General features: G+C 53.0%; 8 protein-coding genes across 8 annotated transcripts; 3 read left to right on the forward strand and 5 right to left on the reverse strand.

Moving 5' to 3' along the window:
• Positions 1–2,242: 2,242 nt before the first annotated feature.
• On the reverse strand, positions 2,243–4,947 carry HMPREF1120_06133 (uncharacterized protein). Its single transcript, XM_009160328.1, has one exon. It carries the CDS (start codon positions 4,729–4,731, stop codon positions 3,748–3,750), a length of 984 nt encoding a protein of 327 aa, XP_009158576.1. The 5' UTR covers positions 4,732–4,947; the 3' UTR covers positions 2,243–3,747.
• Positions 2,372–3,619, forward strand: HMPREF1120_06134 (arabinose-5-phosphate isomerase; the record flags this gene model as incomplete). The annotated part of the gene is made up of 1 exon (XM_009160329.1): positions 2,372–3,619. The coding sequence occupies one exon, from the start codon at positions 2,372–2,374 to the stop codon at positions 3,617–3,619; it is 1,248 nt and encodes a 415-aa protein (XP_009158577.1).
• A 503-nt stretch (positions 4,948–5,450) lies between the features above and the next one.
• HMPREF1120_06135 (uncharacterized protein) lies at positions 5,451–8,268 on the forward strand (the record flags this gene model as incomplete). The annotated part of the gene is made up of 2 exons (XM_009160330.1): positions 5,451–6,038; positions 6,097–8,268. 2 exons carry the CDS (start codon positions 5,451–5,453, stop codon positions 8,266–8,268), a joined length of 2,760 nt encoding a protein of 919 aa, XP_009158578.1.
• A 782-nt stretch (positions 8,269–9,050) lies between these two features.
• HMPREF1120_06136 (uncharacterized protein) lies at positions 9,051–10,792 on the reverse strand. Its single transcript, XM_009160331.1, has one exon. It carries the CDS (start codon positions 10,686–10,688, stop codon positions 9,180–9,182), a length of 1,509 nt encoding a protein of 502 aa, XP_009158579.1. The 5' UTR covers positions 10,689–10,792; the 3' UTR covers positions 9,051–9,179.
• Positions 10,793–11,058: 266 nt separating this feature from the next.
• Positions 11,059–12,074, forward strand: HMPREF1120_06137 (proteasome subunit alpha type-4; the record flags this gene model as incomplete). The annotated part of the gene is made up of 4 exons (XM_009160332.1): positions 11,059–11,082; positions 11,154–11,338; positions 11,442–11,860; positions 11,947–12,074. The coding sequence occupies 4 exons, from the start codon at positions 11,059–11,061 to the stop codon at positions 12,072–12,074; spliced, it is 756 nt and encodes a 251-aa protein (XP_009158580.1).
• A 1,333-nt stretch (positions 12,075–13,407) lies between these two features.
• Positions 13,408–15,888, reverse strand: HMPREF1120_06138 (uncharacterized protein). Its single transcript, XM_009160333.1, has one exon. It carries the CDS (start codon positions 14,978–14,980, stop codon positions 14,186–14,188), a length of 795 nt encoding a protein of 264 aa, XP_009158581.1. The 5' UTR covers positions 14,981–15,888; the 3' UTR covers positions 13,408–14,185.
• A 340-nt stretch (positions 15,889–16,228) lies between these two features.
• HMPREF1120_06139 (NADH oxidase) lies at positions 16,229–19,265 on the reverse strand. The gene has a single exon (XM_009160334.1). The coding sequence runs from the start codon at positions 18,777–18,779 to the stop codon at positions 17,547–17,549; it is 1,233 nt and encodes a 410-aa protein (XP_009158582.1). The 5' UTR covers positions 18,780–19,265; the 3' UTR covers positions 16,229–17,546.
• Positions 19,266–19,699: 434 nt separating this feature from the next.
• Positions 19,700–21,007, reverse strand: HMPREF1120_06140 (uncharacterized protein; the record flags this gene model as incomplete). The annotated part of the gene is made up of 2 exons (XM_009160335.1): positions 19,700–20,342; positions 20,397–21,007. 2 exons carry the CDS (start codon positions 21,005–21,007, stop codon positions 19,700–19,702), a joined length of 1,254 nt encoding a protein of 417 aa, XP_009158583.1.
• Between the last annotated feature and the right edge of the window lie 570 nt (positions 21,008–21,577).

The following is a 21,577-nucleotide window of genomic DNA, read 5'->3' on the forward strand; positions in this document are numbered from 1 at the left end:
CCGTGACTCCACTGTATCAATCCAACCTTCCGTACGACGCACCCGAAGCATGCTGGGACGGTGTTTTCCCCATTGATATCACAATTGCTGATCAATGCCTCTGGTCATAGAAGATATGGGAAGTACATTGCAGAGGAGGAAGTCAGAAATAACGGCGACTGAGGATGACATCCCTGAATGTCAGTCTGTTGGTTGCACAAGGTCCGAATGAAGACAGTCGCCCAATGAAGATGCCACCTCATATCATGTGCTTCTTGCTTTCGTCTTGCATCACCACATGCCTTCTTTCTGCATTCAATCATGGGCTGGTAGAAAGGCCCGGCCAGGACCACCAAGCATATCCGGGTGCGCTGTAGGTAAAACTCGGCTGTCGATCGACATGGAAGAGAGTGTAGACCTACTCAAATAAATCCCCTGCCAGTCAATAGCGGAATCAGAGTGTTCAGCCATGAAAGTAGTGGGAACAAAGCGTACCTGGACACGACTAGTTGACTGCTACGGCAAGCCGAAGAACATTTCTGGATGCACTCACCTTCATCAATCCGCGCTCAAACCCGGAACTGCAGCGATTTGGAAGGGTGTCAGACAGGGTTACACGACATAAAGAGAACTGTACAGTCAAAAGGCTCAGGGCAACGCATCCTAGCATCAACGTGCAGTATGCAGGGGGTTGACCGCTTCCCAACGACTCTCATTGCACGCCACCAGTTGACTGCCATCGCGTTCACATGGGAGTTTGCTTTCCGGACCACATTCTCCTGTTCACTACAGCAGTGCCTCGAGAGGAGATGTAGAATCTGATGATGCCATGTCATCAGAGGTGACAGACGGAGGTGCATACGCCGTTCGCAGAAAGTGCTCCGATGTGCGGACACACTAGGTGGATGCAAGGGGCGGAAACTCGAGGGAGAACATGTGCCAGCGACTTGGCGGTGTGTTGCGGGTACGTTCGCGTATGAAGGAGGACTCGATGATGAGCGGCTCCTCTTCAACGCCTGTAGCAGCTGTAGCGGTCGAACCTCTATTGTTTGTAGTTGTCGGAGCGCGTTGAGACCTGTCGGCTGGCGAAGTGATGGCTCATAGGTACCTTGGAAAGTTGTACCGCTGCGAAGCGCAGGGCAGAAGAGCCGAACATGTGACTTGCGTATGCGCAGGCTACTACAGTACGACTGTATTGGACAGGGCTTCCATCCGTGTCCTCCTTCATGGCCTCCACCGCCCTATACTACTACAACTCTAGTACTTTGATAGTCCCTACGCACTGCCCTTCCACGACTCTCCCCGACGATCGACCCTGTGCGGGACAGGCAGACGGAATGGCCATCGACGAGACTTCCCGCCAATCCCTCGCCCATCTGGTCCTCCGATCAGTACCTAAAGTGACCGGATACCTAGGTGCTTCTCGGTACTAGCCATGTACCACAATCCGCGAGGGCCCTGATTGACAGCGGCGTTCCACTGCCGTGGACATCTCGACTGATTAGCATCTAATTGCACCATCCGCCACCGCCCCAACTCATCAGAACGAGTGCGTCCACTTTCCAACAAGCCGCCTGCCGAGGGTGCTAGCCTTGCCGTCTAGAGCCTCCCGAAACACCTCGCGTCCGGCTCGTCCAGCTTCTGCATGGTAAGAAGATAGAAGTGGCAATCGTTACCTTTAGACAATTGATGGATAAGCCTCACAGGGTGGCAGACTGGTCTCTTATCCAACGGTCTGGTCTGGAGCAAGTTCTCTCATTTGTGCAGGGTCCTGCAGTGTCCTCATGCACAACCTTATCTCACCTCATTTCAACTACAGGCCAAGCTAAACGAATCGCGTCCCTGTCAAACCCACAATTCCGCCCGCTGGGCGCTGCTTCTTCGTGGTCGACCCCCCTTGGCTGATATGCACCGGATTGGCGGTATGCCGACGAAGTCCCCGGTCTGCTCTGAATTCTAGCCCATCCCGAGCCCTACGCCCCCCTGTCAGATTTTCTATCCCGTCTCCGACACCGACTCTATGATCGGGGCATATTATTCATACTCGTTTTCTCCTCTCGTTACTTGGACTCTACTTGACTTTCACACCACAAGGATCCTTCCCGCGAGTCATAAGCAATATCACACTCGTGCCGGTTATAACAAGTCTATGGCGTCATGTCGTTAATATTGGGAGCTGGTCCGTGGTGGCGACTTCACCCCTGTTGATCGATCGATAAACTTACACTTCAACCCTCCCATGACTGATTATTGAACATTTGAACTTTGTGTAAACATCAATTGTTCGAGGTCATTGTCAGCTCAGCAAAGTTTGCACCTTCCCGTCGCTGCTTAGCCGAGCATTCGCTCCGATATATTCGCTATGGGCATGGCTTCTCAGCAACAGCCTACAATGGCCTTCACGCGCCATCGTTCTTTTCCAACACCTCTTACACCTTCAATGCCACTGCCTGGCCCGATCCCCGAACAGATCGAGTCACTGCCGATCACACCGCCCGACATCTCGGATTGTTTTGGCGACAAATACTTCAAACCCGACAGTCGGGCCATCAGAAAGGCATTGCATGTCCTCGCAACAGAGCGAATGGCATTATCGCATCTGGAAGACCTCTACAACAATTCGCCGGATATTCAGGACTCACTTCTAAGGGCCATCAGTCACATCATTCATTCTGAATCTCGACACGGCAAGACCGTTTTCACGGGAGTGGGAAAGTCGGGCCACATCGCCAAAAAGCTCGTTGCAACCTTTGTTTCACTGGGCATCCACGCACAGTTCTTGCATCCCATTGAGGCTCTCCATGGTGATCTGGGTGTCATCCGACCGAATGACACGATTGTAATGGTCACATTCTCGGGGAAGACGCCCGAACTTTTGTCACTCCTCCCTCATATAAACCCCGATATACCCTTGATCGCGATGACTGCGCATCTGAATCCCAGCACATGTCCCCTTTTCTCGCATCCGGCGCGGTCTCGATCGTGCAATGTCTTGTTGCCGACCATGATTCCCGAATCCGAAACCACGTCATTTGGTGTGTCTGCACCAACTACATCTACAACTATAACTTTGGCATTGGGCGACAGCTTAGCGCTCGCCGTTGCAGACGAACTGCATTCTGCTGCTGGACTTCAGACCCCTGCCATTTTTGCAGCCAATCACCCTGGAGGTGCCATTGGCGCTGCACTGAAGCCCTCTCCTGCCCAGACGATACCACGAATGTCAGACTTGGCCACCATTGTCTCCGAAGTACCTATCGCAACCCCTCGACCGGGGCAGCAGCTGATGTGCTTGGATGTGCTTGTGGCTGCTGTGCGGTCACCTCGTGGGTTTGTGCGGACGTCGCCTAATCATATCGTTGGCCCTCGACGGACCCAAAATCTACGGGATCCGGAACTACCAGTTTCGGATTTCGAGGACGAACTTGGCAAGGTACAGATCGAGAGAACGGATTGGATTTCCGTGCTCAGCACCACGACTGTTGACGAGTGCAAAAATTGGATTCGTCAAATGCGAGAAGAAGGTACCGGCCGAGGCAAGGAATTCCTTCGGCGCGGGACCTTGCTCGGTATCGTTGACCGGAACGAGGTTACCGGCGTTGTGGAGATTGAGGAGGTGATGGGCGACGATTTCTTTTGATTTGTAGGCATTGGCGGCTTTATTTCTCTTGGGTCGTGTGAATAGGTTGAGCGAGCAGGAGGCCGTGGCTGGCTACGAGCCTTCCAAAAGCGGACGATAAAATGACGTCCCCATTCATTGAATGAATATCACGCATACCAATCGTCGTCTTCAACTTCGTCCTCGTCTTCCTCTTCTTCAACCTGTGCGCTGGCAGTTTGCGGAGGAACGTCTACACTGGCTTTGTCGCTGGCCGCCTCAGGGTGGCCTTGTCCCGTGTCATTTCCGGCGACCGCGGCATGTTTCAGGGCCTCTCTCTTTTCCCGCAGTCTTCGGACACGTTCTTCCATCTCCTCCATGACCTCGATTTCGTCTTCTAGTCTTCTCCCCTCATCTTCCTTCTCAGCCTCGGCCTCAGCCTCTAAATTCCTCCACTTGTCTTCCGCCGCCTGCGCATCCATCTGTGCCGTGGTGACCGGTGCAGCGACTATCGTAGCAGAAGAGTAGTCCGGTTGTTGGGCCGGTGCAGCCGCCGCCAGCGGGGCAACCTCTGCCTCAAACGCAGCCCACTCTGCTTCATCCACAGCCTGACCGGCGTGATTCGAGTTGGTGGTGGCAGTGGGTTGTCCATTATTTTGTGTTCCATCCTTCTCCTGCTCCGATGGCTGCTTGTTCGTGGGTATTGTTTCGTGCGGAACATCTTCGTCCCGCTGATTTGGGCTATTCAGAGTAGCCGGTTGCTGCTGTGGGCCTGCCTGATCTTGTGCTTGTGCTTGTGCTTGTGCTTCTCGAGGCTGTTGTTGTGTCGACACGATACTCTCCGGCCTTGACTTTGGCTTCTTTCTCGAATCCATATCCACTGACACTCCTTCATCCTGCTTCTCCTCTTGCGGCTCGTTGTCGGCGTCGACGTCGTCAATTTTCCGCTTGGTGCCTTTGGCCATGTTATCTTGGTTTGCAAGCGCGTTTTTCCGGTGATTCGCGCTCCTCAAGTGTCCGTCCCAGAGCGTCTCGGATTTGATGTTGAGATTACATAGTGTACATATCAGCCCAGACTTTGTGTAGGCCAGATGAGGATGACTGATGCGGCGTGACTGGCGCTCGGCTGCGAGCAAGGCTCGAATGTCCGCCATGTCTGATCCTCAGGCTCAGCTGAACGCCTGTCACCTAGGGTGGTTGACAGCGGAAAGGAGTTGCGAGTCGAGTACTCCCAAAACACAAGGCTTCTGTGCTGCGCTACGATGAAACGCAGGCACACCAGTAGCCCGGCGAGGAAAGTTTTAGTCACGTGGACAGCCTGTTTGCAATGACGATGCGGCGCCACGCTAGTGATCATAGTACTGTTAAACTGGCGGATTGGACATGAAACTACCTTACCATGATTACTAGTAGAGCTGTTCGGCGTCCGAGGCGGATCTCGCGCTACCTGCCATGTCAGGGCCAGAAACCTCCGCTTTATTGGGCTTGGCGTGTCCAGCTATGAGCGAAGGTGAAGTCGACCTCCTCTCCCGCATCCTGACTTGAACTGCGCTCGCCATTATTACACCTCATTATTTTCATTTCCTTGAAGGCGCTTGCTTTGATCCAGCCACACTCCGTCTATTGCAGCGGACCGTCGGGATTTAGTACTATCCAGTGTTCAATCTTTGAAGGGGGCGCGCTTCGGAGCGCAATCACTGGTCTCGTGAACAAACACGCTTTCTTCCGTCACTTGTTGTAGATTGCGACCATAAACGTGATTTGTGACAAGCACCTACGCTCTACGTGTCCTGTAGTAGTACGCGCCTATTTGGCAAACCAATATGGCTGGTAAGCATGTGGTCCGCGATGGCGCCGTGGATATGACGGTGCTATGTACTACGATGCTAGAAGTGATGCTGATTTCGCCACAGATGAACCGCGACGGTCTGGTCGCGCAACCAAGGGCCAACACACGAAAGATCGTGATGTTGCCGAAGACACGCCTGCGAAAAAGAGGGGAGGCAGGGCGAAGGGATCCAAAGCCAAAGCTGCGGAGCCAGAAGAACAGGGCGAAATCATCCGTTGTGTCTGCGGGACATACGAGGAGGAGGAAGATGTCCCTCGTGCCATGATATGCTGCGACCGCTGCTCGGCATGGCAACACAACAGTTGCATGGGTCTTCCCGAAGATTACGAGGTCGACACCTACTTTTGCGAACAGTGTAAACCGGAGAATCACAAGCCTCTTTTGCAAGCCATTGCCAGAGGAGAAAAGCCCTGGGAAGAAGCGACCAGACAGAGAGAAGCAGAGAAAGCGAGGAAAAAAGGCGGACGGAAAGGCGGTCGCAAGTCAGGAGGACCCCGTGCCAGTGAAGTGACTTCTCATGCTTCCCCGGAAGCGGAAGACACGACACCGCAGGCACCTGCCACCGGACAAAAGCGCAAGCTTGAAGACTCTCCAAGTATGCCAGAACTAAAGGTATGTATTCTAACCCGATGCCATCGAGACAGCAGACTGACCCTTTCTTTTGCAACAGAACAAGAAGGTCCGGGGGACACCTGCTGCGGAGGCCAATGGTTCCAAAGCAGCCACTCCTGCCCACAAACCCAGTCATTCCGAGACTCCCTCCAGGCATGCGTCGAGATCAGAGTCGGTTTCTGCTGTTGTATCAGATGTGAAGGAACTTGCGAATGCTGCGAGAAAGCAAGCGGCATCAACTTTGGTCAAGCTCATAGAACAACAAATCAAAGACGCTGTAAAACAAGGCGAATATGCCGTTCCTGCGGGCTCGAATGCGAGCGATATCGCAAACGACCTTGGCTTGGGTCTTGAACACGCGCTGTATCAAGTCCAAGTCGGCGGCAACGGTGACCCGAACGAAGCTTACAAAGCCCAACTGCGATCGATAACCTTCAACGTGAAGAAGAATCATGCATTAGGACTGCGCCTACTAAAGGGGGAGCTTACTCCTCGTATGCTTGCGGCGATGGATCCGAAGGACATGGCCAGTGAAGAGCAGAAGAGAAAGGATGCGGCTGTCATCAAAGAGCTGGAGAAACAACATACCATCGTCGAGGAAGAGGGGCCCCGCATCAGACGCACACACAAGGGAGAAGAGTACGTGGACGAATCCAGACAGGTTGCGGCAGAGTCGGAGACTTCAAATGCACCTGTACGGAAACCAAGCGTTGCCGACCAAGAGATCGAGCCCAAGAGCCCTGTTGTCAAGACACCCAGTGAAGCGACATCAGGCGATCCTGGTAGAGGGTCGATATCTCAGTCAAGACCCTCGACCGCCACTGACAGCGCTCGTAAGCAGTCGGCCTCTAATTTCGACATTAACAAGGTCTGGTCCAATGTCCAGGGATCTCCGGATGGCGAAGGCCAGCAACGATTCGGCGAATTGCCCCAGCAATCCCCAGGAGTGGCCATTCGAGAGCCTGTGGGACCTGGTGCAAAAGCGGACGCCGACATTGACGAGCTCCTCAAGGATGAAGATGCCGAATCTCCGCCATACTCGCCAAAGGCAGATACATCGGCCGCGGACGGTGTTGTTTGGAGAGGCGTCGTTAACGGCAACAGTCTCGGTCGGTTTCATGCGACCGCCAGATACGCAGCTGGCGCGACGCCTGACTGTGATACTTTACGCATGACCTACAGCCAATTGATACCAGCTGAGATATCCATCGGAGGTCGAATCCAACCCGCGCGAGCAGACGAATACCTTTGTGGGCTGGAGTACAGCAGCAGCTCAGATCTCGTTATTGTCTGGATGCCGGAGCCGCAGAACTCGCACGATCAAGAACAATTCGACAGGTTGTTTCGGTACTTCAGAACCAAAGACCGCTTCGGTGTGGGCATTCAGCATCAGAATCCGGCGATCAAAGACATCTATCTGATCCCACTCGAGGCAGGTCAGGAACTGCCTACTTGGGTCAAGAAGCTCGAAACCGACTTTCCCGACCCGGCGCGCGAGCGGATGTTTTTGATCCCAATCGTTATCAAGAATAGCGAGTTGCCTCATAACATGGCCGCGTCGATGGCGGACGGTTCGAATCAGAGCCCGTCTGTACAAGGATCTTTGGTCGCACAAACCCCGATTACACCGCACGAAGCTACTTTTGATCAATCGGGACAGCAAACATACCACAATGCATACGGACAACAGGCGCCAATGTCTGGGGCTCCATCGGGTGGTTCCGCTAATGGCACACCAGCACACATGGTACCGCCGCCGGGGCAAGCCCATCCGTATCCTCATCCCGTCACACCACATCCTCAAACGTTTCCGACGCCGACTGGGGCCTCCGCTGCTTCTGGCAGCCTACAGTACGCCACTCCACAGTCGTATCAGCCGCAGCAGCAATCTCAGCCTCCACCTCCCCCACCAGTTTCCATGGCGAACGCACAAAAGGTTTTGGGACCTTTGGCTTCCACTCCAGCTGTAGTCCATCTATGCTGGCAAGTCCCTACAGCGGGCGAAAACGAATTTAAAGTCATCAAAGAGTGTCTGGAGAAGAATCCAGAAGCTGGAAAGAGTCTAGAGGCTTTGACGGCGATGTTGCAGCATTTCACGGGTCCTAGCTCCGCCACCGCGACTACTGATACTAGCAGCAGTAATGCCAATACAGCTGTTAAACCTGGCGGCCGAAGTGTCAGTACAGCTGCTGATACTGGCAGCAGTACTGTCAGTAGTGGCCCGGTTTGATAATGGATTGAGCGGGCAACGCAAGGCACATGGCTCGAAAAGGGAAAAAGGGATACTATCCTCAACAATGCCGGTCGAATGGAGCCCTGTTAATACTCCAGACCTCGACACGGGGTTGGATATCGGGTTCCACTCTTTCCCTGCCCTTTCGCTTGCTTCTGCCTTTTCAATGTCAGTGTAAAGATCCCCGGTATGGGCTCGGATGCTACGGTGGACGGATAGTCGATTGAAAGGGGATCGAGGAGTTTCACTGTGTGAAGATTCAAAGTTGATGTACAGAGTATTTCCTCGATAAGGCAAAAATATTCGGACAGAACGACCGAGATGAGTGAAGAGAACAAACAGGCCAAAAAACCCAGCCCCCTTGTTCTATCCATCCCCTTCGTGGAAATGATGGGCTCGGAGGACTGTTAGACAGCAAAATGATCAGTCAGGGAGTCGGGCTCGGGCTGGGGATGGCTGGCTGTGGTTGTTCACATTCGTTACGACGACAGATGATGGAATGAGCGATGGGAGCTCACGTTCTTGTTGAAACTGTCGATGGTTGCTGGTGGCGTGCGGTAACATTCGAAGCGCACTGGCTGGTTTGTTAGTAGTAGCTGGAGAGTGGGCGCATTCGTCCCACATTCCCAGATACCTGGGACAAAGGTGTTTGATTTAGTAGTTGATGTTGAGGTTGAAGAGCAATCCAGGTCTCGCCGACTGGCAGAGCTGGATAATTCTCCCCGGAAGTTCCTCGTGGGAAATACTGTATCAAAGGGAAAACCACAAATAACAATCAGTCTCGTTCAATGGTTCGTAATGTTAATGAATGTTTGTCTCTTTGTTTCTTGGATTCAACTGCTATGGTATGGAACCCCCCAGGTTCACACTAGTATATAAGCAACATTAGACCAGTCTCAGTGCCAATGTCACTGCTGTGTCTCCAAGAACGTCTTGACCAAGTCATCCCTCCTCCCTGCATCAAGGACATAGAACCTCAAATCCCTTAGGACAGTATTCGGCAGATCACGCAGATCCATATCCCTATGCAACGAACCCTTGTCCACGCTCTTGAGCAAAGAAACCAATTCTTTCCTCCTCTCTGTATCGCTCAGCTTCAACTTTGCGACGAACTCACGATACAGCTTCTCTCTTTCCTTATCCTGCATAGCCACATCGCGCAGTTCGGGTTCTTTCTTGAACTTGCGCTTGAACTCAGGCCAGTACAATTTGGGCGTCGCATGCCGCTGCAAAAACCGCAGATATTCGACCCTAGGGTCGCGAGATCGCCGTTCGGCCTCCTTGCGCGCCTGTAGCTCGGCAATGCGGTCCTTGGACCATGCCACAAAGGCCTCTTTGCGCCGCGTCGTGTTGGGCAATGACACCCATCGTGGGTCTTCGACAATGGAAAGATCTTCAATCAGTCTTTCGAATGTGGAATATGGTGATATCCCGGATTCGTCTAGTAGGGAGCGGAAGAGAGCTATATTGTCGGTGTCTGTTAGTGGGAGGCCTTCATCATCTCCTTCTGCTTCGCCTTCGAGTTCTCGAGCTTGGGCTGCTTCGAGCGCGGCTCCATCGTCGTCCGCGTAATCTTCTTCCAGCATGGCGAGTTGGTATGCTATGTCGTCTTCGGTCAATTCGACGGGACCGTCGGGGGCGGTGCCGGGCGGAGGTGTTTCTCCTGAAAGACGAGGCCGTTTGGGCTGGCCGGCACCTTCTTCGTCCTCGTCGTCTGTTACTTCGACTTCCTCGTAGGAGTCGCTGTCGTAGTCATTCTCGTTGTGGGTGTGTCCAACTCGGCTTGAATCTGCTGGTGTCGTCGACTCCGCTTTTGCTCCGGCTTCATCATCTCGGGGACGCAAGTCGGTGGTTTCGCCCTGCCCAGGCAGGCTTGGACTGTCGCGAGACTGCTGGCTCTCTTCGGCCCGCTTATTGGCCTCCCATTCCAATCTGTCCATCTCGATCACGGCCATCATGACATCCTGGGGGAACTTCCATAGACTCTGTTTGGTCTCGGTGTTATGCACGAATCTTCTTCCAAGTTTCGTCTTGACCAATACCCATGGCGCACAGTTCGGGATGGGTGCCTTTGACTTCGGTCGGTCGCCTTGGTTTCCTCGCCTGCGTGAATGGTCCTGGTAGCTTCTTCCGCCGGTGAAATGGCCCGGTGCTCCTGGATGCTGATTGTTTTTGTGGAATGCTTCCATCGCCTGCATTGATGCGCGGACCACATGGTCCGGTTCTGTTGCGCCATAGTCGATTTGTAAAGGTTCGTCTGCGGGGGCAGCAGTAGGCCGCGTGTAGGTCGACTGCTTCGTCTCTGCGTTGTAGTAGTATGTATGGCCTGTCGGGGCTTTGTGTTCGGTCCACCCCGGTGGTAGGGGAGGCTGCTGCGCTGTCGACGGCGCGTAGAGCCGATGGGTTGACTTCAACATTGTGTCCACGGCCGTGTGAGGAATTGCAATGTCTACCAGATAGTGGCGATCTAGAAGTGCATTATTGTTGGTTGTCTCATCGCCATTCTCTGTGTTGCCAGAGCCGAATCCTTGGAGAAATACGTTCAAGTTGTACTTTGGTAGTGACTTGAAGAGCATGATTCTGATTGGCCGAGCAGGCCGGGAGACGCGTGAAGCGCCGTGCCTGGATTCATCTCGACATGCACAGTGCAGCGCAGAACAGCGATCACTTCCACCACTCCAGCTTCAGGACCGGGTCTCTTCTAAATTGTTTGCTTGTCCCCTCTCCCTTCCTGTCTACTTGACGCCAGGGATTTACTTTGAAGTCTAGTAAACAGAAACAGCAGCAATGTCTCGAAGATACGATTCCAGAGTACGTTCCCGCAAGCTGAATGCTTGAAGATGATGATGCATTGCAGTGCTAACCTGTCCTCCCGGGCCTAGACAACCATCTTCTCCCCCGAAGGTCGGTTATATCAAGTCGAATATGCGCTGGAAGCCATCTCGCACGCCGGCACGGCATTGGGAATTCTAGCACAAGACGGCATTGTGCTGGCGGCCGAGCGAAAAGTCACGAGCAAACTGCTGGAACAAGACACATCGGCCGAGAAGCTCTACATCTTGAACGAGTACGTATATTCAAGCTCCTTGGATGGGCCCTGCAATGTGGTGGCACAACAAACGGGTGTCGAAAACGAGAGGCAGAGCAATCTTGACTGACTTTCGACACAGTAACATGATCTGTGCCGTCGCAGGCATGACGGCCGATGCGAACATTCTGATCAACTACGCTCGACAAGCGGCGCAACGGTACCTCCTCACATACAACGAAGACATCCCCTGCGAACAGTTGGTGCGGCGGCTATGTGACCTCAAGCAGGGCTACACGCAGCACGGTGGTCTGCGGCCCTTTGGCGTTTCCTTCATCTATGCCGGCTGGGATCCTCAGCGTCAGTTCCAATTATACCAGAGCAATCCGTCCGGTAACTACGGGGGCTGGAAGGCTACGAGCGTTGGCGCCAACAACGCTAGTGCCCAGAGTCTGCTGAAGCAGGATTATAAAGAGGACTGTGACCTTAAGGAGGCATGCGGCATGGCGGTCAAGGTGTTGAGCAAGACGATGGATTCGACAAAGTTGAGCAGTGAGAAAAGTGAGTTTTGTTGTCCGATTTCCCTGAGATTATGGCAGGGTTTTTATGAAGAGAGAATAGAAAGAAAGCTAATATGACCAAAACAGTCGAGTTTGCGACCGTCGGCAAGACGAAAGACGGCAAGATCTACCATCATCTATGGTCCGGGGACGAGATTATGACACTGCTCAAAGAGCATGGACTCGCCAAGGAAGAAGAACCCGAGACCGGTTAAAGCAGACCTGCTTGGGCTCACTGTTGAGCTCGAGGATGGCTTGACCGGTCGGGAAGGAGGATGAGTTTTACAGCCTTGGGTGTCGTGTACGGCCATGCAGTGAGAGACGAAACTGAAAGCGCGGGCATGGAGCCATGCACTGTTGGTTTTCCGGGTTTCCATTGAGGCAGACAGACAAGACCGATGGCAAGGCAAGGCATAGCACCGGCGTTACGGATGTAACAACTTGAAAAGCTGGACGAGAAGAATCCAGGTTGTTTGAATCACAAAAAGACTTTCGGGTCTCTACGACCTTGGTCGTCAATATTGCCTGTGTCTGTTCTTCTCCCCCATTTCTTCCGGCTTCCGCGAGCGAGCTTGGTTGCTAGGTTGTTTAATGCTTGCTCACCTTTCCTTGTCAATGGCTGGCCTGACGCCGGGTCTGGTTCTCCCTGTGGCTCCGTGTTTGCTTCGTGTTTGATTCGGGTCTCGATTGATGCATTCTCTGCTCTTCGGTTCTCTGTCCAGCAATGCCCGGATCCAGAACCTGTTCGCCGAAGGACTCTTACGTCAGGATCCATGTACTCGCAACTATACTGTATACTAGACTGCTGTATAATAGGTAGGGTATACCCAGGGCGGTACTGCTCACATTGTAGTACTATGAGGTCAAGCAGGTACTGTACCTACCAGGTAGGTAGGTACCTAGTACTGTAGTAGTATGTTATACCCCAGTCCCACTCCCCCCCTCAGTTCAACCACTGCACGCCAGTGTAATCCAACTGATGATGGTGCACAGCCACGGTCAGCCACCACTTCTCAACGCCAGCGACAGCGCTAGTGCGACACTTCCGGGGATGTTCAGCCTTGTGGTCAGCCTTACACCCTGCATTACACTACTGGTTTGCTTCATTGCTCACCCCCTGGCTCTCACATCATGTTTCTATTCTTTGCCTATCTACAACGTACGGTATGTACCTTACGGCCGCTACATACATCCGCTTGCTTAGCAATCCAATCGTACGGACTATACGCACCTACTGAACACCATTTCATGATCGTTGCGCAACTGCTTGCAGTGCTCAGCCTCGGCTCCTCTCTCTTGGGGATCAGGATTCAGGCGTTCTGTCATGCAATGCTTTGATTTCGTTAACTATCTACTGTAGCTTGTAGTTCTAGGTAGTTGAAGACAGTTCGCCATGGTCTGATTTCCAAGCGTGCATACCTACCCAGGAACGACTGAGTGGAAAAACACATTTACCTCAGAGAGTCAATCTCTGCTGGGCCCTCGATTCCATTGTCTTTCTACCTCCGTCTCCATTTCCCCTCTGGGTACTACTATGCGCCACAAACCAGTGTACCATACTAGGCCGCTGCGTAGTCGTATGTACAGTACATCTCATAATTAAATAAGATCACGCACGTGATGATTCATGTTCTGCACTCCAAGTTTTGTGGTGTTCCATTATTGGTCTTGTATTGTTACTCTGCTATGGCAAAGCACCAGCTACCTAGCACCCAGTAAGAGGAGGAGGAGTACCTCCCGTTCCATTCCACTTCGCGATGATCCATCTAGGTGCTGTCCTAATCCCAGTCATGATACATGATCGATTGCTAACCTGCCAAAGCGACTCGATTCGATGCTCTCCATGTTCCTACCTGTTTTTGAATTCGCGGATTTTCATCCAGACCCAATCCAGACCGGGCCAATTGCAAGAACGGCAGAATTGCTTCAAGCAAGGTACAGTAACCAGTTGCGGTAGCTTCCATCTGCTCCATCAGGCATCCTTCCAGTTTCGACCACCGCCATCATATCCTAACAGGCCATGTTTTCGGGCCGTCTGTAGCCTGAGCTCGGCTGGACTGCTGCGAGTCGGGCTCCCCTTTTGTATCGGGTCATTGCCGGACCATCCAGTGCATGTGATTGTAATGTCGCTCAGAAACGGCTTGTTGTGGTTGAGTCTAGCATCCATCCCCCTTTGCTAGACGCCGTATGTAATTGATGCCATGTGCTGTTGACCTCCTCGAATTTCAAGTTCCTGCCGTGTTGTGTAATATTGTTGATAATACATGTTCTATTCCCATAGTCGTAACGCCCATACAGTAAACATTCCCGAAGTGACATTTGTGGCTCACAGCCGCACAGTAGCATATCTCCGCCTAGGTTCCGCGACAATGACAATCGGTTGTTCTTCGTATCGTTGTCGTTGCTTGTTTTCTTGCTCGTCTCTGTGGTATAAGCTTCCCCTCCTTTCAATGTAGCTGACAGGCCTGGTTCGACGTTCCGGCTGTCGTTCCGGCTGTCGATATCGTTCATCCAGCCGGTCACGGTAAACTGGTTCCCGTCTTTCCCGGCGTGCGGAGGACGGTACAATTTCGACCATCTGAACATCACCCGAGCGATAACGGGTCTCTCGAGGATACTGATGCTCCTCCACAGGATATTCTCTCCTCCGCTCCGTGCGCGGGGAGTAAGATGAGGCTGGACGCTCGGTCCTCTGCTGCACCCTTGGAGTTGACGGTTGGGTTGGATGGGCTGGTGTAGGCGCCACCTGGGTGACGACAACAGGATTGCGGGCTCTGGGGATCATTCCCCGGTCAAAGGCCCGGACCAGACTGTTGATGACCTGGCAGCCGGGTGGGATTTCAAGCTGGACGCGTTTTCCTTGCAATCGATCAACCACCGAAAAGGGTTTGCCGCCCTTTGAATAGACGTATTTGGCAACATCCACGGCCAGGGTATTTCCCCGGTCACAGAGGGGGATGTCGTGTTTGTAAGAGTGCTCCGGGTCCTTGCAGACTTCACACCTGGCGGCATGTCTGGCAAAGTGGTCCATGACAGACTGCTCGGCATCACCAGGAGGTCGGATGGACTTGACCTCCGTGGCGAAGCCAACGACGCGTTGAGTCGTGGCACCTCTCGCCATGGCCTCAACAGGAGTAGACGGAGTACTTGTGATGGGTGTGGATGTTTGGGAATGGACCAAGGGAGGTGGTGACGGATGGGAAGGGGTCCTGGTCCTGGGCGACCGAGCGACGGTGATGTACTCGTAGGCAGGCTCCAATGGGTCAGAAGCACGAGACCTTGTGGTATAGTAGTAGTAGGTGACGGAGCGTGGATACGACACCGTGACGACTTTGTTCAAGACTGGGCTGGGGTTGGAAGGCAGCCCGGATGGACTGTGGTGCTGTTGGTGGTTGGGCAACGAGACAGTGTATGAGAGTGACTGGGCGAACACTTTGGATGATTGTAATGGGTTGTAGTTTTGGATGAAGAGGAAGAAGGATCAATGGACAAAGGAGGGGGTTTTGCGACGAGTTATAGCCTCGAGGTGGGAGGAAGCCAATTGAGAAGAAGACACCAAGGTGCATTCACTTCTCAATGGAGGGATGGAGGGACATCAAGGGCGGAGGGGAATTTGGTTGGATGCCTGGACCAGGGACAGACCTACTAATGCCAGTGATACTGGAACAGAACAGGAAGCGATGACGGCGATGGGACCAAATCGCCAGGCTGCCATTGAGCCATCAAACGGAGGAAGCCTGGGCGGAAAAGATAGAGAGGGTGCGAGTGACTGGAAACGGGCCCGCGTGAGTCAGAAAGATAGACGAAGTGGAAATGGTTCCAACAGGCACAGGCAGTGCTGCATCGGCGCCCAGGTTGCTCCGTCGGGAGTGGGCGCCGATGACGGGCACCGGGGTCTGGGCCATGGCCATGTCCATGTGGCCGGCGTGTAGTGATGTCGCGGATGAGAAACGAGCGACGAGAAGACGAGAAAACGAGAATGGGGCTGAAAGAGAGATGTGTAGAGGTGGTGGTGGTGATGATGGAAACAGAACAGTGGAAAGTTTGTAGAGAAGCACGCGGTGATGGTGGAATGGTGAATTGGTGGGGGGCAGCTCCAGGCACCGCTTCACGCTCAGACGTCGAGGGCGGCAGTGACCAAACTCACCCAAACTGCGCCCCAATCGAAGGGCTTTAGTGGTTGTCTAGCCACAGTCTAGGGGCTGTATCGTCGAGGCCTGGTTGGCCGGGGTTGGCTTATACGGGAGCTGAACAGGACACGATGCCTTCTCATTGGCAGATATTCCACCGGTCGACTAGCACGAACCTACCAGGATGAACAGGTACCTGCCTCCAGGACGCCTTACCACTTCAAGGGGCACGTACTGAACGGTATGAATTAGCCTTGTTACCAGGACCCTACAGTCATGTTTGCATTTTGTTACTGGAACTGCGCCGTCACGGGCTGTTTCTGTGGGATGCACCATGGTGGCGACGCTTGTCATCTTCCACTCTGCCTGTACTTCAGAGTATTCTATCTTACAGCCCCCCAGCCTATCTCAATATTGGGATTATTCATCACCTGTGCCTGTCCGTATCTCAACCGTCTCTCTTCCGCAAACAGTAAACACCAACACCAAGCCAACGACGTAGCACATCATCTGATGAGGGAGACTGCGTCCCAATTCCTCATCCTCAACCACCCTCGTGTTGAATTCCGAGTCTACGTTCGTGTGTCCTCTCTTTTCTCTTGATTTTCCTCGTACTCTACTTTTGCTTATGCATCTTGTGCTCCTAGGCGATGTCACCTCGACCGCCCTCTCTCTGCCGTCCTTTACGCCCGATTGGCCTAATGCGACTTGCAGCTCTGGAAGCCTACTTGGTGGTACTCAACGATCGGGTTCCACCTCCCGACCGCCAGACCATGACCCTGGGAATGGCATTGGCAATCGCAATGGCAACTCATCCGAGTCGTGCGTACGTACCTAGCCCTACAGACTCGGCTGCTACGGCCGAGCCTCAATGATGGTTTGCAGGTACTACTATTATGACTGGCAGCTCGTTTCCTGCGTCACGCAGCGCCCGGCTATACGACTACGACTGGACAAACAGACTCGTTTGCCTACCTGCGGATCTGCTGTCTTCCATCTCCGGCACAATGTCTCCCCAAAGCCTTGATCCAATCTGTTGTACCACTTGTGCTGAAAGACGCCGAATCCAGTTACTCACTCAAAACGCCTGATGGTAGTTGTCATGCCACCTAGGTATACAGGCATCCACGACGGGTGAACACCCTTCTTTGAACGCTGGGGCTGACATAATATACTCCCAGCTTTCCAGGAACGGCTTCTCAACCTGTGCATACACTATTGACGATCCCAACTACATCCAGAACCCACTGCTGCCTACCTAGGTACCGCAGGGAGGTAGGCAGACGGCCACGGCATGCAAAGGCTCCCTCCATCCCACGCCCTGATCCCGGTAGGACGTTGCCGCATTCTCCCTTCCATCTCAAAGCATCCATACCCCCGAAATCCGTGAAACGGCACTGCCTTGCCGTGCCCTGTCCAGCTGAGTTAAGCCTTTGCACCACCGTCATTCTAGCCCTGTTCTGCCCTGGTGTCCTGCATCACTGGCAACACGGGTTCACAGGAGACATGCAACATGCTCCCTTCCCAGGCCACCACGTAGGCTCTCATGACAGTCCATCATTCATTCCTGACAGAAACAACAATCTTACCCTTCGCATGCTTAGTCTTGAGCCTTTCAAATGCCTTCGGCACGTCTTCCATGGGAAAGACCTCATCATTGACCGCACGGATTTTCCCTTCCTTCAACCACTTCCCAATCTCGTCTAGCTGCGCGACGTCGTTGCGAGTGGCAATAAAGTGATAAGCCCGCTTTCCACCGCCCAGGAACCCCGGCCACAGCAACCTTTTCGTGATCTCGAGGCCCGAGTGCAACGACATATCCGCGCCGACATGCACGAACTTGGCTTTTGGGGTAGTAAACTCATGACTTCGCCAGTACAAGGCGGCCGGGGAACCGACATTGTCAACGACAAGATCGAATCTGCCATCTTCTGACCCTGACTCTCCAGTAGTAGTAGCAGCGGGCTTTACAGTCGCTTTCTTCTTCAACGCCTCCACCACATTTTCGGTAGTGTAATCAACCACCTCGTCCGCCCCCAACGACTTACACAACTCGACGTTACGGCCCGAACAGCTCGTGACCACGTAACAGCCCAGCGTTTTGGCAATCTGAATGCCCCAAGTGCCTGTGCCGCCACTGCCACCGTTGATAAACACCCGAGGAGTACGCTGTTGCTGCTGGTCTTTCGTCTCTTTGCGCACATAAGGAACGATAGACTGATACGCCGTCAGGCCCGCGGTACCCACGCCCGCTGCATCTCGAGGATCCACTCCCTCAGGAAGAACGGCCACCGCATCCGTATGGGCTATAGTATATTCTGCCAATGTACCATATGGGGTTGGGGGATTGATGCGGCCAAAGACCAGAGTTGACGGTGTCAACGCGGTGTGTTGATCTTGGTGTTTCTGATGATGATGGTGAGCAGAACCCTCGCCTGTACCTACCGCCACCACCCGTCCCGCAAAATCCAACCCCGGCGAGGCAGGTTTCTTAATCGCCAGCCGTGACAACACCGGCGCCTCGGCCAGTTTATAGTCGACCGGGTTGAGTGCGGCCGCTAGAACCTGGACCAGGACTTTATTGTGGCCCAGGGACTTGGCGTCGTGGGGAGGTAACGATGCAGACGGGTTTAGTGTTAGGTTCTTTTCGATTCCGCCGTGGGTGTGGGTGTATTGCCAGGCGCGCATGGTTGATGGTATGGGTGTCGATGTCGATGACGGCGTTGCTGTTGCTGTTGCTGTTGTGGCGGATGGTGGTGGTGCGGATTCTGCGGATGTTGCGGATGCCATTTTGTTGGTGTTCTGTGTTCTGTGTTCTGTGTTCTCTTTTCTCTTTTCTCTTTTCTCTTTTCTGCTTCGTTGATTCTGATTCTTCCGAGAGAGATATACAGAGTGAAAGCAAGAAGGAAGTTATGTCGGATTACTGTACTGGTTTGTATTTATTGGATGACTTTGATTTGTATGTTCTGTTTGGTCTCTCGAGTCCTCGTACTTGTAGCAGAACTACCTTCGTACTGGGCGCGTGGACGAGTATTAATGAGTGTCGAGTCCCGGGATCAATCTTCTCTTGTTAAATCTAGGTAGTTCTCTTGAGGCGAGAATGCGGGATTTTAACGATGGGAACTAGAAAACAAGAAAGTCAATGACGATGTTTTGGGGATGAGCCTCTGGTTATTATTATTATCCTTTTGTCCTGAGCACTGCATCTACAACTGGTCGGTCACGTCAAGTCACACCACTATCAAACCTTAATGTACCTTGGGTCCTTCAATTGGTAGATAGATCTACCTATGTAGCCAAGATGTATGTTCCATGGCCCAGGCACAATCATGATGGTGGTGGTGGTGGTGATGGCGTCTGCGCCGAGGCTGCAAGTAGTACTGTCGTTGTAGCGGTTGCGTGATTGATTGGCATGTGAGGACTTGGTTTTTCCGTTCGACAAACCAATACTTCTATCGGTGAAACAATATGGGACGGCGTATACTGTACAGATAGGGTGCTACAATGTAATCTCCTTACTAGTAGCCCGTCAGCGTCTACAATTGTACACAGCAGAAAATCGCAACATGGTCGACTCTTCAAACGCCTTGCGTTCGCCGCCTTTTCCCCGTGCCAGATATATCTAACTAGGTATTTGAAACAAGCAATCCCAGCGGCAACTGCGACACAAACTCTCAGTCCAGTCTGAAACCTGTCCTGCTTCGGCCAGCTCAAGTCCTCTTCGCCAGCAAAGCCGCGCACTCACCAATCATGACGTCCACATCAGGATTCTTCAGATACTTTTCGGTATATTCAACCAAGCGAGGCATTTTCAAGTAATCGCTCAACTCAATCTGTTCCTTGCCCGTGGTGGCATTGAAGCGGAAGTAGCCGGTAGGTCGGTCAGGCCGTCGACGGTTGCGCTGGCGCATATTCCGTTCAAAGTCACGATGCTTGGCCTCGGTATTGGTCACAAAGGCGACCGTCTTGGACACGGTATTGAAGAATCCAGAGATACATCGGCCAGCAGGTTCCTTGTCAGGATCGTAATCCGGATGCGTGGTTCCCAAGCTCACAATACATTTGATCCATGGTGATTGACGTTCGCGGGAAACCAGATCATATCTGTTGTCCCATACTTGGTCAATCGGATTGTTGTTGAGGAGGCCGCCGTCCCAGAAATTCAGTCCCTGGATGTTGACTTGCTTCAGATATGTCGGTGCGGCCGAAGTTGCCCGCGCGGCTTGCTTGATGGTGATGGCGTTGAAGTTGAGGTCCTTAGCCCCAGCTGAGACCGGGAGAGGTGCGAAGGGAGGATCGTAATTGCGCAAGAGAATACTCTCTCCTTTGTCCGCTAACGTGGCACACATGAACCTCGGATCAGGTCAGTTCTGGACAGCCAATCCTCCACGGCCTTATAGTTCTTACATTTGACCTTGGTTTTCTTTGACCAGCACCGCGTCTCCTTTCTTCGCCTTGTCATCCTCGTCCAGAGGGAATGCTCCCACGACAGTGTCGATGGCCATCTCTAAAGGCTTGTGGGAAAATTGCGACTGGCCTGTCAACATCTTGAACTTGATCCAGAGATCCCCGACAAGCTTGCCGAAATGACCGAGCCGATACAGAGAGATCGGACCAATACGGGGACTGAAGACCTGTTTGGCCAGGACATGGTATTGAGAAACGACTTCGCTGCATTTCATGTTCAGTCGGAACAGCATGAGTGCAATGAGGCCGCCAGTACTGGTGCCTGCGGCTAGGTGGAAATAGTCCACAGGTCTTCTTTCTTCTGGGTCGATGGGCCTGCCCTCCATATTGGCTCTTTCATTCTCAATGTCCCGAACCCTGTTCATGATCTTCCTTACTATAATCATGCTGGAAATGCCTTTGACTCCACCGCCATCGAGAGACAAAAGGTTGTAGAACTCGGATTCAGTCTGCTGGGGCTGAGACTGTCCAGGTGTCACGGGGGCATCCCCATCACTAAACGGCTCCGTTCTCTGGCGATCGCCCACCGACGAGGGCATCGTACCGGACATTTCGGCCTGAGTCTCCCATGGATCTCTAATAACAGTACGTCTGTGGCGATGCTTTTGATGCTTGGACAGGGCCAAGGTTACTCCTTTTGGTGGAGTAGCTGGGTATCGATGACCGCACGCGTAGACTTGGGATGTAGTCGAGGACCGGTTGATCAGCCGGAAGGCAGGCACGAGATCTCAGCAGGAACGGTTGAGGACAATGTAGGGCTTGTAAACGAGGTGTGAAGAGCCCCGGGCGTCCGCAACAACAGGAAAGGTCTTATTGTGGCACATATTCTGGTCAGAGGACTTGTTGCAGGCTGTAAAGGTTGATTCGAATCCTTGCAGCAAGCTCAGCCTGGGACTTTCGTGGCCGCTGACGCGAATCATTTTCGAGATAAGGATGATGCTTCAAGTCAAAGGGTTGGCTGGATGGATTTGCGCTTCTTGAGGCGGGAAGGGGCAGGGCCGAGATGGGGGCAGGCAGCAGGCAAACATGAACACGGCATCCGGTGAGTAAACGGCACACACCGTACGACATCTGTTGTGCAGCAATTCTGTCATTGTATCCTGATGAACACTGCTGTCCAT

Source organism: Exophiala dermatitidis (genome assembly GCF_000230625.1).
Source record: "Exophiala dermatitidis NIH/UT8656 unplaced genomic scaffold supercont1.5, whole genome shotgun sequence".
NCBI classification, from domain to species: domain Eukaryota; kingdom Fungi; phylum Ascomycota; class Eurotiomycetes; order Chaetothyriales; family Herpotrichiellaceae; genus Exophiala; species Exophiala dermatitidis.

Excerpts from the sequence above, each read along its gene's own strand:
- HMPREF1120_06133 (XM_009160328.1), bottom strand. The coding sequence starts at position 4,731 with ATGGCGGACATTCGAGCCTTGCTCGCAGCCGAGCGCCAGTCACGCCGC.
- HMPREF1120_06136 (XM_009160331.1), bottom strand. The coding sequence starts at position 10,688 with ATGTTGAAGTCAACCCATCGGCTCTACGCGCCGTCGACAGCGCAGCAG.
- HMPREF1120_06139 (XM_009160334.1), bottom strand. The coding sequence starts at position 18,779 with ATGGCATCCGCAACATCCGCAGAATCCGCACCACCACCATCCGCCACA.
- HMPREF1120_06138 (XM_009160333.1), bottom strand. The coding sequence starts at position 14,980 with ATGGCGAGAGGTGCCACGACTCAACGCGTCGTTGGCTTCGCCACGGAG.